This window comes from Epinephelus fuscoguttatus, linkage group LG1, assembly GCF_011397635.1.
Source record: "Epinephelus fuscoguttatus linkage group LG1, E.fuscoguttatus.final_Chr_v1".
NCBI classification, from domain to species: Eukaryota; Metazoa; Chordata; class Actinopteri; order Perciformes; family Serranidae; genus Epinephelus; species Epinephelus fuscoguttatus.
The window spans coordinates 36,780,042-36,794,718 of NC_064752.1; the positions used below are offsets into that span (position 1 = coordinate 36,780,042).

Below are 14,677 nucleotides of genomic sequence, written 5' to 3' on the forward strand. Positions count from 1 at the left end.
CTGAGGGAGAAGTAGAAGAAGAAAAGACAGAGTCAGAGCGGGGGTGAGGCAGGGGAAGGGTGGCGTCGTGGCAGTTGGTAAAGGAGCAGGCAGAGGGGATGGGATGGTGGGGTGCAGTGAGTAAGGTGGGGGCGGTGATGGGTGCCGCTTGGCGTCATGCCAGCTTGCCCCCGCCGCCGGGCCTTGTCAGTCTAAGCTGCCAAATGAAAAGCTGTAATTAATTGCTCTTGTGCATCCCATTCTTCCTCCTTGACAACTCATACATTCTATTTTATACACACCGCCATTGACATTTTCAAGTCACAGGCGTAATAATTACTGGAGTTATAGCACCTTTCTGTGTGTTGGCTGACGCTCTGACGCCAGAATCGAACGCGCGTCCATGTGTGCAAGCGCTGATATACTCTAACGCATGTGTGTCTGTGTGTACATGTGCACGTATGCATGTGTGTAAGGCTGGCTGAGTGTGTGTGTGTGTGTGTGTGTGTGTGGCAGGCTGAATGCTGAGTAGTTAAGGTTTGACGCCATTAATTGCCCCTATAATCTAATATCACAAAGCGTGGTGATTATGGGGCATGCGTTGCCACCGCCATACGACACCGCCAGCCTGAGAGCGCCGCCACAAAACAAAAGCCTCGCCATTAGCGATTTGACGGGCCAGGACAAAAGCGCTTCACAATGCGGAATTATATTTTCATTCGGCTTTGTCTCTCCCGGTGAATGATTTCTCCCCTTTCATTGGACTGTGAATAGGGAGAGTCTGAAAAGCCGGGCGATTTGAAGTCAGCCATTTATTAAATGCATTTAATTTTTTTTTTCCCCCGCTGTCGTCCCATTTTTTTCATGTTGCATGTTAATTTAAAAGAGAGAGATGCGTGGTAGATTAGTGGGAGAGAGGTGAAGCTTGGGGGGGGGTTGGGGGAGGGGGGGAGTGGAGTGGAAGGGTGAGCAGAGACAGGGGAGAAGGAAGGATACCATCCACACAGTGGAAGAAAGGAAAGAAGGAGGTGGAGAAGGGGAGGGAGATGGGGCGTAAGAGAGGAATTACTTGGTTGAAAAACAGAGAGATGTGTGAGAAGAGTCATACAGAATAAGAAAGCAACCTAACTGAGCAGGTTTGCTAAAGGAGAAAGTGCGGCCTAGAACTTGAGATGATCGTGGACACACACACACACACACACACACACACACACACACACACACACACACACACACACGCAGATGCAGGTGAACAATCACACAATCCTGTACAGCAGGTGTTTGATAAATGTGAAAGTTGCACCACTAATAAAAGTAGGATTTTAAACCCGAAGATGTCACTCCTATCATTAACATGCAAGAATCAGTCATATGTACACACACACACACACACACACACACACACACACACACGCACTGCTGAGGGGTTGGTGGCTGACAGAGGTCAACCCCGGTCTTGGAGAGAGGGAGCCGGGGGGTGGGGGTGGGGGGTGGGGGGGCAGGGAGGGAAGGAGAAGAGAAGCGAGAGACAGCCTTGTCGTTTACAGAGAGTGGAGGAGTAATTAGAGGGGTTGTTTGAAGAGGGAGTTTAACTGATTAACAAAGGAAGAGAGGGAGTGAGGGAGTGCCCTAAAGATGGGAAGGAGGAGAAAGGCATGGAGTCCCAAAGGAGCAGAGAGAGAGAGAAAGAAGGGGGATGTAACTTGCATTTCAATGAGCCTCCATCCCTCTCTCCTCTCCTCTCCTCCCTTGATGACTTTCATTCTAACGAGGAGGAAAGCCCCACTTTCCATTTCAGATGAAACCTCAGGAAGAGAGGAAGGAGGGCTATCTGATATTAAACCGGCACGCAGCCGGGGAAATAAGCTCGGTGCAGCTCAGCACCGTGTTTATATTGAGACAGGCTGGTTATATGGCTGCATCTTGTCTTATTTAGGTGCTAACTTTGGATTCAACACCTTTACCTGTCTTTTAATTGAGGTGTCTGACTACAAGAACACACCCACAAACAGAGCTTCCCTAAGCAGCACTTAATGTACACCAATTATCACATTTAAAATAAAGATGATAAAACACACAAAGCAGCATCCTGTGTGCCCTCAACAGATAGATTTACTGCTTCAGTTATTCACCTCATGCTGGCTCAAAAATGTGCTGCCAGTATGTGGTGTGTAACTGTGTGTGTGTCTGTGTGTGTGTGAGACGGCCGTGAGTGGTGAGAAGAAAGGAGGCTATAATCAGAATCTAAACAGGCTCTCAGTCTAAATGATGCGGGCCCTGCCTCTGGGTCTATGGGGACACGCAGGAGAGAGGGATAATTGAAAAAATGACAGAGGAGAAAGCAGGAGGAGGAGAGAGAGGTTGACACAGACCTCCTCCCCTCATCCTCCTCCTCCTCCTCCTCCTCCTCCTCCTCCTTCTCCTCCACCTCCTCCTCCTCATCCCCCTCTCCTGGTAGGAGCAAACCCCAGCGCTGTTTATCCTTGTCACTGAGCATTACCACCTCAAACTGGATGGGATGCCTGCCTTTCTTCTTGTCTCACACACACACACACACACACACACACACACACACACACACACACACACGCATGCATCTTGGGTGATCGGATCACAAGTGGACACTGTTAAATAAAAGTGTAAACGCCAACCAACCAAGATTCACTGTGATCTTGCTGAGGTGTTCTGGGACACATTTGACCACATATCACTTTTAGTATGAACACTAACGTGTCCTGATGACGCAAGGACATTACCGGAAAATACGCCATCAACGCAGGATGTGGTGATAGTTTTGGTGATGGCACACCAAGAGGTGGAGCCAGATGTTGAAAACATTTAGGGCTCAGCCCAAACAGTCCAGGGCCATCCTCCCCTGGGAAGATTTTTTTTTTTCATACGGCAGCTATATGCACTATTTTCGAGTCATACAAGATAATAGAATGCCAAACAATCTGTACATTATTTGGGAAAACATCATAGCTGCCAAGGAAAAAAAAACATCATGTGGAGCCTACATCCTATTTTGTTTCTCCAACCGTCTTCATCATTCTGCAACCATAATACAACAAATGCTGAAGTTGACTAAGTTTTACTCCTGCCACCTAAAGAGAGGCAAAATCTGACTGATAATATTTTCAAGGTACGAATTTAGAGTAAAACGTGATTACTAATCTCGGAGCGTACTTTTGTTCTACTATGCTGGAGTAGAATTCACAGAACAAATGTTAATCTGACAGTGGGCTACATTTGAATCTATCACATAATAATCTGAGCTGCCTTAAATTTAAATCCCAACAATGCCAAGTAAATGTGGTCTTTAATACGCTGAATTGAATATTAGGCCAACAGAGGAACATTTACTCACTCATATTTGAGTTCTTAAGGAAGAAGCTTTGATTCAGGCCTTTTGAGAAAACATTCAAGGCCCCAGAAGCCTCCACCAGCTCCGCCCCTGCCACCAATGCCCTTTAACTTGCCCATATTACGACAACTTGGACAAAGTGTTGTGTGACCATCTATTGTTTTGCCCTGTGGAAGGGGATATGTAGGATTCTGTTGACAGTGATATCTCCAGCTGTAATAACACAACCGCTGATGTGACTGGTGAGAGTTTGGACATAATAACTGTGCACGGGGCCCCTTGACCTTCCAGCGGAAGTGATGTAGGCGTTGATGAAATCTGAACAGAAGTAGTGAGCTGGAGACACATTATATACGCAGGTGTGAACGGTGATGTGTCTCGGGAAAAAAAACAAGTACAAACAGGTTCTTAAAGTCTTTGGTTCACTCTGTAATAAACGGACACAATGTTTTTCTGGCATCCTTTTTCAGAAACATTTAAATCCTTCTTGGATGTCACCATCGCCACAAACTTGTCTTCCTCTGATTGGATGTTGGCAAATGTTTGACACATTAGCAGCAGCGGTAGCAAAGGGAGAAATCTGTGCTTATTCATGCACATGGCAACTGCATGACCCTCTTCTGCCACCGTAGCTGCCTGCAGGCTGGGGGGTAAATGAGAGCCTCCCGTTTAGAATACAGTCAGCACTGCGCTGTGTCTCGGTGTGTAAAGGCTTTAATGATGTGTGGTGAACTCCCCTCCTTCTTTTTGGTTGTTTATTCACCAGCTATCATCACTATCGCTCCTTCCCCTCTTTCAGTCCCTCCAGGTAAACAGCCTGTCTGTGCTCATCACGCCAAGAAATGAGAGGAGAGCATGGGGTGGGGGAGGTGGAGGTGGAGGCGCTGAGGGGAGAGAGCAAGGGGGCTAGAAAGAGAAAAGCATAGGAGTGAAGGAGGAAAGCATTTGAGTGAAGAAGAGAAATAGAAGGAGCGCCCACTGTGCTGAGAGTGTTGTTTGGAGCTCAGGGCCAGGCCTCCACTGGAAGTAAAAGGGCCCCATTGTGTGTGGTGAGTACCCCTCCTCCAGCTAATCTGCAGCGGGGCCAGGGGCCACATTACTCTGGGGGGAACTGATGAGCGAAGCCAGGTGGGGTTGGGGATGATACAGGCATCTTACTGCCTCAGACTTTTTGCTGAGTAATGTTTCTGTCTGTGTCTATGAACAATGTGAGTGTGTAAGCTGGTGCCAAAAAAAATCCCAATGTGCCAAAGGAGGTTTATTGAATCTTTGTGTGCATGTTTCTGTCTTTTACCAATTGCCTTTACTTCACAGTTTTGTGTGTGTGTGTGTGTGTGTGTGTGTGCAAGCCACAAGTGCAAGCAAATGCAGTATGTGTTGTGTTAGTGACAGACTGATGTATTTTATTAATTATTTGGTGAATCACACATCATTCTTCACACAAGCTTTATGTAGCTGATAGTATCGCTACTCAGTAAAAACAATGTATCGCCAAATGTGGTGATTTTGAGTTTTTCTTTATGAGTTCCTCAACTTCTCAAACTGAATAAAGCATTTAAAAACCACTGGATTGTCTGGAAAAAGCAATGCCGCAAAGTTGAAAACGGGGTTGTTTTTCTTAGCTCGTGCAAAGTTGACATTTTGGCTGTGGAATGTAACTAAGTACATTTACTCACAAACCACACTTAAGTACAATTTTCGAGGTACTTTCATTTTATGCTACTTTGTACTTCTACTGCACAACAATTCGGAGGAAAATATTGTACTTTTTATTCCTCCACATCTATCTGACACCTTTATTAACTAGTTACTTTACAGATTCAGATTATTAATACAGAATACAATCAACAAATAGGTTAAGATAAGTGTGTATTGATCCTCGGGCGAAAATTCACAAGCTACTCAGCAGTAATTAAAATGAGCTCCACTTTTACCAACTGCAAGATGTACATATTAATGCATCAATAACTATAATACAGTCATATAAATTACATTATTCAGACATGGGTCACTCTGCATAATAAGTACTTTTACTTTTGGCACTTTAAGTAAACTTATATAAACTTTTGTTAACTTGACTTTTACTTGTAATAGAGTATTTCTACACTGTGTTATTGCTACTTTTACTTAAGAAATTTTCTGAGTACTTCTTGACATTTATGCTGCATTCACATGGAATCAGAGAGATGGTAGACAGCACACCGACAACACCTTCTGGACGTCCAGTGACAGTCCAATGGCACGACGGTAAAGCGAAACCTGGATGACAACATGGTGCAGTGGTGACGTAGAGTTGTTTAGAAAGTGCAGAATGTAATATATTTAATCAAATTATTTAGTGTTTATTATTTTATGAAATAAGTCTAGTAATGTTCACATCACTTGTGTTTTTGTCACCTTGTGTAAATGAGCTATGCAATATCCGGTTGTAAATCCTGTTGTCAAGGATGACAGAAAGTTAACAGCAATGCCATCTTGTTGCCAGTACTCTCTGCTGGCCTCACCATATTTTACTGTCCTGCTCTTGCCCACTAAAATGATAACTGGTTTGTCTGTCTACCGTCTTCCTGATTCCATGTGAACGCAGCATTATTCTCTTGTTTTTTTGAGCTTCTACTGCAGTTGATCGAATTGTTTGCCAAGTTACTCACAGCTCACAAGCGCATACTTTAAGTGATAGGGTAGTTTTCACATAATTATAATAATTATATGATATTTGATATTTTGAATATCAAATATAATATCATATATAGAGATATGTATCTGGCTATATTCACCATAGACAGGTGTAAAAGTTTGTCTCTTGGAGATAAGGTGAGAACAAAGAGGCTGAGATGAAGGTTAGAGGATGGATGACTGGTTGTTTGGATGCATGAGTGTAGGGATGGATGAACAGATGAAATGATAGAAGTGTGAGGACAGTAGAGAGACCTGAGCCCACAGAGGAATGCAGGCTGAGCTGGGCCTTGTTCTATGCTCACATAGGCACATACTCATACACATACACTATGCAAGTGGACGAGCATAACACTCAGCTCTCGCTGACAGGGGCCAGACAAATGAAAAAAAAAAAAGAAAAAAAAAAAAACTTCAGAGAGGACAGTGAAAGACCAGTAAGTTCAAGTGGAAAATCCTCCTCCTCCTCTCCCCCCCCCCCCCCTCACCCTCCCTTCTCCACCCCTCATCCGCCGCCTCCCTCCATCTAACGCCCCAGTGCTTCAGAATAAAAATGACAACACATTTCCAGAAACACACACACACAGACACACACACACAGTCGGGGCATTTCATTGGGAAGTGTGAGAGGCCGTTATCGACCATATTTCATTACTGATTTCACTCATGTTTCAAATCACAAAATAAGAGTTTCACACTTCAGTGGCCAGACCCAAACCTCTCCTCTCCATCCTTCCCCTCTGTCTGTCCACCCCTCTGCCCAGAGCCAAACCCATTCCACTGGCTGCTCAACCTCCTCCCGTACACCCTTCACAAACTGTCAGGACCCCATACTAGCCCCCAACACACACACACACACACACACACACACACACACACACACACGTGCACATGCAGCCCCAATTCCCTCCACATCAAATAAGAGAAACTGCCAACTAAGCACTTTCATTGAGTGGACAAAAGGAGTGCTTTGGGAAAAACACTTTGAAAGGAAATAAAAGAGAAGGAGAGAAGGAACCGCTTCAGTACCGCAGACTCTGGGGGGCTAAACACTCATCTTTCCACATACTTTTGTTGATTAGTTAAAAGACTTTGAACCCTGCCTCCGAATCCTTACGTTCAGTAGTTTTTCACAAACCTGTAGTGGCTCAAACAAGGCAGCTCGGGGAAGGCAGAAAATTATCTAGCGACATATAGAAAAGTGGTGAATTATGGCTGTAACATTGATTAAATGTATTTTCACTGAAATAAACTCTGTTTTAAGACTGACATGACTCAGTTTCTTCCTCACGTCTTTCCTCCCTCTCTCCCTCCATCCCACTGTGCTGGTGCCAGCCCTCTCCAGAGAGCAGAGAGGCAAGCTAATTAACATATCTCTAATGAGTCTTTTCATTTTTTTCCTAATTAAACGAGCTCCTCAATAATACATGAAAACAGGACACCGCGCTATTCAATTACATACGTATGGGCCACAGCCAAGCACGTGCGTTAATCTGTATGTGTGCATGCCAAGTGGCAGTGTGTTAAGTGTGCCAGGCGTGCGTCTGCCAAGTGGGTGTATATGTGTCTGCCTGTGCCCACCCACTGTATGAGCGCGTGCCAAGTGTGTCCATTGTAGGGAACGTGTGGCAGGTCGTGGAGGCATGCTACGCATCATGCTGGGTAATCCGCCAATTGGCACTCTCGCTGCCAACTGAGTGCCTACCAATTCACTCAGTTGCACGCGTGCCACGTCCAATTACGGTAACTGTGGCCAATGATGTCTGATACCGACTACAAACACACACCTAAAGAGGGAAATGATCCAAATACCACAGAGGGTATGGATATCTTTCAAGGGTAATCTCTTACAAAGGAACAGCCTTTTTCACTTAGACTTATTCAGGAAGGACTGACTGAGCTTGCATGCTCTTTTTCCACCAATGCTGTAGCCAGTGAGTCAACACTGGGGCTAGACCTCCCCCTGTCTAGTCCCCACCCCCCTCCCCTCTGCCCACAAAAAAATTCGAGAGTGTGAAAACATATTTCCTGCTATATTATATAATTGATCATTAGCAAGTGCAGCTATACAGAATACTATGCGAATACGCAATAAATGAAAGCTACATGCAGCGCAACATGTTTGACGCTTTTCTCAGACTTATTATTATCAGCTATTTGACAAATATAATGTAAAGTATAATGTTATTTGAGTATGCCAATGAGCCGTGTTCTGGCGGGGTACGGTATCACCACCTGGACAAACCACAAGCAGAACTGCAGTACACCATCAAACTAGAACAAGCAGCAATAATGGCAATTTGTTCAGTTTATTTATGACTTTGATTACAGTTGCTAATGAGGACTGCAGACAACACGATGGTGCCCAGTTGCTTGTCATAGACCAGCCATTTTTTAAAGTATGTATTTTATCATTACTTGTGGGGGTTGGTTAGCATATTTGAATATTGGGGGATTGTGTCTGCCCAGATATATAAATACAAGTACTGCCTTGTTTTCCACAATGCCAAAACAAGTGATTTACATGGCAGCTTTTTGGTTCAGCCACAAGTGTCATGCCTTGCTTAAGGGCACATCAGCAGTAGTTGCTGAATGAGGAAATAGTTCAAAAGAAATATTACTGCTGTCGACTTTAATACCGGATTCAAACCTGTGATTTTCTAACCTCTTTGTTAACAGTTCCCAATTTGTTTTGTCTTGAGTCAACAACCATGAGCTTAACGGTCTTTTTAACATATCCATCCAAAATGGCAATTTTCTTCTATTTCCCGACCGTCGTTTGGAGTGTTATCATTATCTACCGACATTACTGAGTATTATTTCTATCTGTGTAATATTTGTTTCTAATGTCATATTAAAACGCCTCTTTAGTTTTGAATAGTCAAACTCCCAAATAATCCCTCACACTCTTCTGATTATTGTGCTTTTCAGCAACTGTAGCTACAATTTTGTTACACACAATAAATTTTTCCCGCAATTGCCTGTCTAGAGACTTGAGCTATTGTCGAGTTTCCCCTGAATGTGACACATGACAGTGACACGCACACACACGCACACACACACACACACACACACACACACACACACACACAGAGTGGATTGATACCATCTCACACAGCCAGCCAAACACAGAGACCATCTCTGAACAACCAATCAAAAAGCAGATATAATCTCAGAGTTTCTTTAGCTCTCAGCTCAGATCCTCCCCTCTATTATAAATAAAGAAAAGAAGAGAAATATGATGGGGAAGGAGGGGTGGTGGTGGTGGTGGGGGGGGCATGAGAGGAGAACAGGGGTGGGGGTGGGGGGTTGTCAGCGCAGACCAAGGCTTCTCCAGAGAAGTCAAGACACGAATAGAAGTCTTCCCGCTCTCCCTGTCTGCCTCTGTCGTTCTCCCTCAGAGAGAAGGGAAAAATCTAATTATCGAGCTCCTAAAGATCTCATTATTGGCTGAGGCTCATTTGCATGTGTGAGAGCAGCCCAGCAGGAACCAACCTGAGGACGGCCATTTTGTGCCTGATGTGAGCCACTGTGTCACTGTACAGTTGCTTACTGCCACCTTTAGAAATGACCAGATTAAATGTCTGGCTTCACTCGCTCCATCGCTCACTCACCCTCCCTGTGGCCGACGGGATGATTGCTTCAATTACAGCGACCGAGTGCAGTCGCTGCCATTTTAAAAACGATCATAAAGCTGCAAATGACAGTAATTAAGAGATTTCTGCACGCCACCTTAGTTGTAAGGTTTGTTACGAGGTCTAGTAAACAACTTCAGTGCTGCTGCTGCGCGCAAACAAACGCTTTGTGCTGTGTTGTTTGTGCCTGTGTTTCTGACTGCGAGGCTCCAAGTACAAACACACACACAAATGTAAATCCAAGTGTGTGTGTGTGTTGGCAGGGTACGTGGGGCCATGTGAGCTGACAGCTCAGACAACAGAGATGTAGCGTGGATGCCCTGGAGAGTACAGAGAGGCTAGCCAGGCCAGGCACCAACAAACAAGACAAACAAGACAGATATGGAGAGAACAGAGGAGGGGTAGCGTGGTGTGGAAGTGTGTGTGTGTGTGTGTGTGTGTGCGTGTGTGTGTTCAAGACAGAGAAAGCGAGAAGGCAGTGGTAGGTAACACTCCTTTCATATAAAGAACTGTGTATGAGGCAGCTGAACCTGCATTTGATCTCATTCATGTCAGTGTACTGTCACAGCTTAATCCCTTGTCAGTGTTCACACAGAGGATCAACAGTAGTTCTTTACACTTCATTGCTAAACAACAGATTTACATCACATTCTAACTTTCAGTATCACTTCCCTCTGCATGTTCGCTTCCTCTTACTTCTCCAATCTCTATCTCTTTTTGTTCTTTTAAAGATGAGTCAGAGAGAGAAAAACTGTTTACACATAAGCAACAGTTATTGAAATACCCATCTTACGTCAAAGCAGAGTAGTGTCCGATATGTGTTTGACCCCGGTCAGAGGGAGGCTCCGATGACACAAACTGACCCCTTTGGATCGACCGCCGTGTGGATTTAAACCATGTGTGTGGGTCTGATAAGATTGTAGGAAGGCAGGCCAGAGACAGAGGAGACCACACTTTTAGGTGAATGCCTGAACTACTGTGACATGTGGTTTTATATTAATTTAGGCGACATGTGCAACCATTTTGTGTTCATTCCAGGTATAAATGTAATTTCAGTCTTTGAAATTAAACTGTTTCTTTTTATTCTCTTACCCGTTAAAGTCCCTGTGTAATTTCTCTAACTGCCAGTCTCTATCCAAAGTAAATAAAGTGATTCTGATTCCAATTCGGGTTTTGATTAAAGTGTAATCCGCAAGATCCCCCTTTTTTAAATGTTCTTTCATTTCTGACATCTCCAGTAATAAGCAGTCATTAATTCTGTGGCATTTTTACACTTCCCAGAGGTCACTCGGCAATTAAACTGTGTGGCCGACACTGCAAAATCTTTTTCTTTGGTCTTTCTGTTGATGACGTTTTGAGTTCTAGGTGACTGTTGTTTTTTTTTTCCCCTTTTGCTGTTCTGTCATGGAGGCCACCCCTGTTCCTACTAAACACCCAGCTCTTCCTCTGTTTATTTCAAACAAAACCCTCTTCCTGCTGCTGGTCATATAAAAGGCAGCTTCTTTGCAACAGAGGAATTTTCCCGGAAAAACAGGAGCCAACACTAAACATTTATGAGCAAGCATCTATGAAGCAGTTCCATTTTATGTTCTAACACTTACAAGTAAATGTTGCAACATATTAAGGCTGGGCATAACGGCCAATGAATAATATTACAATATTTTTAGGCTATAGCGTAATGCATGATATATATCTCAATATTTAAAAATCTCCTCTAAGCTACTGTAGACTACTAAAATACTACACTACTAACTAAAATATTGTTATAATATAGTTTGATAAAGTGCTGTTATACTAAACTTACATAAAACACTGGTATAAAAACATTAAATAGGGTTAAGTGACAAAGTATTATTACAATGTTATGTTAAAGAAAATGTTATAATTAGGTTAAATGTAGTACTGTTATAATAAAGTTAGATAAAGTATTGTTATATTAAAGTTTAATCAATCACAGTTATAATAAAGTTAAATAAAGTACTGTTACAATGACGTTGAATAAATAATGATAATAAAGTTAAATTAAGTACTGCAATAATAAAATTAAATAAGGCACTGTTATAATAAAGTTTGATACAGTATTGTTATATTAAAGTTTAATAAAGTACACTTATAGCACAGTTAAATGAAGTACTGTTATGATAAAGTTAAATAAATTGCTGTTATAATAAAGTTTAACTAAGTAGTTACATAAAGTTAAATAAAGTACTGTGATAATAAAGTTACATAAAGTACTGTTATAATAAAATTAAATAAAGCAGTTATAATAAAGTTAAATAAAGTACTGCTATAATAAAGTTGAATAAAGTACAGTTATAATAAAATGTAAGTATTGTTAAAATGAAGTTAAATTATATTGTAATTATGAAATAAAACAAAGCTGAACCACTTGTGCTTTACTTTTGAAGCGCCCTCTCGTGCCAGAGGTGATGATTTAGCTGTGAACTTGAAGCTTTTACTCAACAGTTAGCAGTTAGCAAGAAGTCAAACCATTAAAACGGTGCCGTTACACAAAAGATTTAATTCACTGTGAGCAGCAAACAAACTAACAGCTCTCCAATTTTTATATTTATATTTGCAAGTAGCACTGGTGCTCCATGGTTACAAAATGCGACTAAATTGATAGCGGCCTGGAGCTCCGCACATACAGAAACCCATGCCTGCCTGCTCACACACTATCTCCCAGGAAAAAGCAACCAGAAGGGCAGGATAGTGCATGTGACGTATTATATGTAAGTCTTGTTTGTGTGTGTGTGTGTGTGTGTGTGTGTGTGTGTGTGTGTGTGTGTGAAAGGGAGATGGCCACTGGAGAGGGCAACTTGAGAGAACCGAAACGCCAAAGCTGTTTGCAATGTTTGCGATTAAGTCATTTTATACATCCCATGTGGAACAAGCTGCGATACATCAAGTTTAATGGATATATCGCCCACCCCTACAGTTTATAAAACATTTGCTTTTTATCTAGAAGGCCTTCACTATATCACCTGATCATCTTTGAATATCAAAAGGATTTTTTTTGTCCACAAGCACCTTACTGGCTTCAGATACTGCAAATGAAATTTGACCTAATCCTTACTTCTGACTCACATCTGTCTTTTCTCTTCCTTCCATCTCCTCCTTCATTTCCCATACAGTGATAGTCCAGCTGTCTGTTTATCATGTGGCACGTTAATGAGAAGAGCAGTGCAATAGCCAGACTGCTCGCTGCTCTAGTAGACCCATGGCCCCACTTTATTGATATGAGACATGGCTACAAATCACACTTCTGCATGTACTCTGCACATCACATAATTGTAAAGAACTGCCAGAAGTAATGTCATGTGTGATATTAATCAACATGCACTGATAGTAATAATGCGTGTGCGTGCTGTCGGTGTGTGTGTGTGTGTGTGTGTGTGTGTGTGTGTGTGTGTGTGTGTGCCCTCCTCAAGTGTCTTTCAGTGGGGATCCTGCACTCCAGCTAACCCCACTCTCTCTGCTTACTGTGGAATTCAACTCTGAAAACAGCTCACTACCCAATCACTACAAAGACCTCATTCACACACACACATTAACAATCACACACACATGCACTCACACAGAGAGAGAGAGAGAAAGAGAGAGAGAGAGAGAGAGAGACGGAGACAGAGAGAGAGAGAGAAAGAGAAAAGTATGTGCCTATATCACACTGTGTAGTTGACGTGGCAGGTTGGTGAAGGCAAAGCTGCAGCAGCCAGGGGCTTAATATTATACAGACTCTGACAAAGCAACACTCGGGTTGTGCATCTGTGTGTGTGCATGTGTGCATTTGTGTGTGTGCGCTCTGACCTGCACAGGGCTCTGTTTGACCTCGTTGCTGCCAGGGGAGTTGAGTCCAGAGGCCTGCTGGAGGAGGAACTGTCTGGCTGCCTGGAGCGCCTATGAGGGAGAAATAGAGATGATCAGATGTTCATCACGCACACATGGTCATGGGGTGAAATATTTGCAGTATTAAACAACAACACACTCATAAAAGTGAAACACCCTTCAAAAGTTACAAAAGTTAATTCGTTTTTTAAAATGCATGTGTTTAAGTTGAGTTTCAAACACCCATTCAGCCACATTTTTTTCTTCAAATTAAAGAAAGGAGAAGCACAAAAACTCTCCTACTGGCCACTCTCTGCACTCTCTCCCTCTGCCAAGCTGTCAGGTTGGATTTCCTCAACCTGAGAGGTCCACCTGGCGCACACACAGCACACTCGGGTGTGTGTATCTGTGTTTGTACGCGTGTCTACGTCTCTGAATTCATACCAGCTCATTCAGAACCTCTTCTCCAAACTCTGACCATCTCCTCCTTTCCATTCTTTGCTTCCGTGCCCTTCCCTCTGATACTCTGATTCTCTGATTCACCGTCTCTCTTCCACACCCCTTTCCTCCTCCTCTCGTTTCCGGGGAAGGTGCAAAGAGGGTTTTCCACATCCTCTGAGGCAGAAGTGTGTCAGCATATCTTCATGTGTGTCAGTTGCACTGTGTTTGTGTGTGTCAGAGTGATGTAAGGGGGCCGTTTGCCATGATGTGCCCTAAAGAGCTATGACTAACCACCACCCACCTCTTCATTCCTCCGCCTCCTCCTCCCCCTCCCATTTCTCCCCTTTCTCCCCTCCAGTGCTGTCCATTCAAACCAGTGACACCATCACTCTCGAGCTCTCTGTCTCCATTCCTTCACTCTGCCCTTGAGTGTTGCCGATTCATCCTTCCGACAACGAGACCTCATCCCTCCCACTGCCTCTCATATCTCCTTTTTCTCCCCAGCTACTGTCCTCCTCACCCTTAACTGTATTAAAAACTAAAACTGTCTTTCTTTGTATCTTTATATTTCTCTCTTTTCTTTGCTGTGTCGCTTATTGTAGCGTTAAAGACTCAAGCTCTCTATCACTAAGACAAATCAGTCCCTGAGGAAAGGGCATTTTTGTTGGAATGTCTGAACTGCTCCTAAAACAAAACAAGAAAACACCCATCTCAAAACATGAGAGCTGCCTTGCACTTACTGTAAGCGCACTCACAC

The 14,677-nt window shown here is 43.3% G+C and overlaps 1 protein-coding gene across 6 annotated transcripts in view; it reads right to left on the bottom strand.

Annotated features, from left to right (window-relative positions):
* foxp4 (forkhead box P4) overlaps positions 1–14,677 on the bottom strand; it is a 257,342-nt gene that overhangs the window by 35,100 nt on the left and 207,565 nt on the right. For 5 of the 6 annotated variants that reach the window (XM_049580580.1, XM_049580606.1, XM_049580589.1 and 2 more), the window contains one exon: positions 13,462–13,551. In XM_049580580.1, the coding sequence (XP_049436537.1) occupies positions 13,462–13,551 (90 nt within the window). Of the gene's footprint in view, positions 1–13,461; positions 13,552–13,923; positions 13,986–14,677 lie in introns of those variants that run through there. The other variant, XM_049580615.1, reaches the window with a different exon arrangement.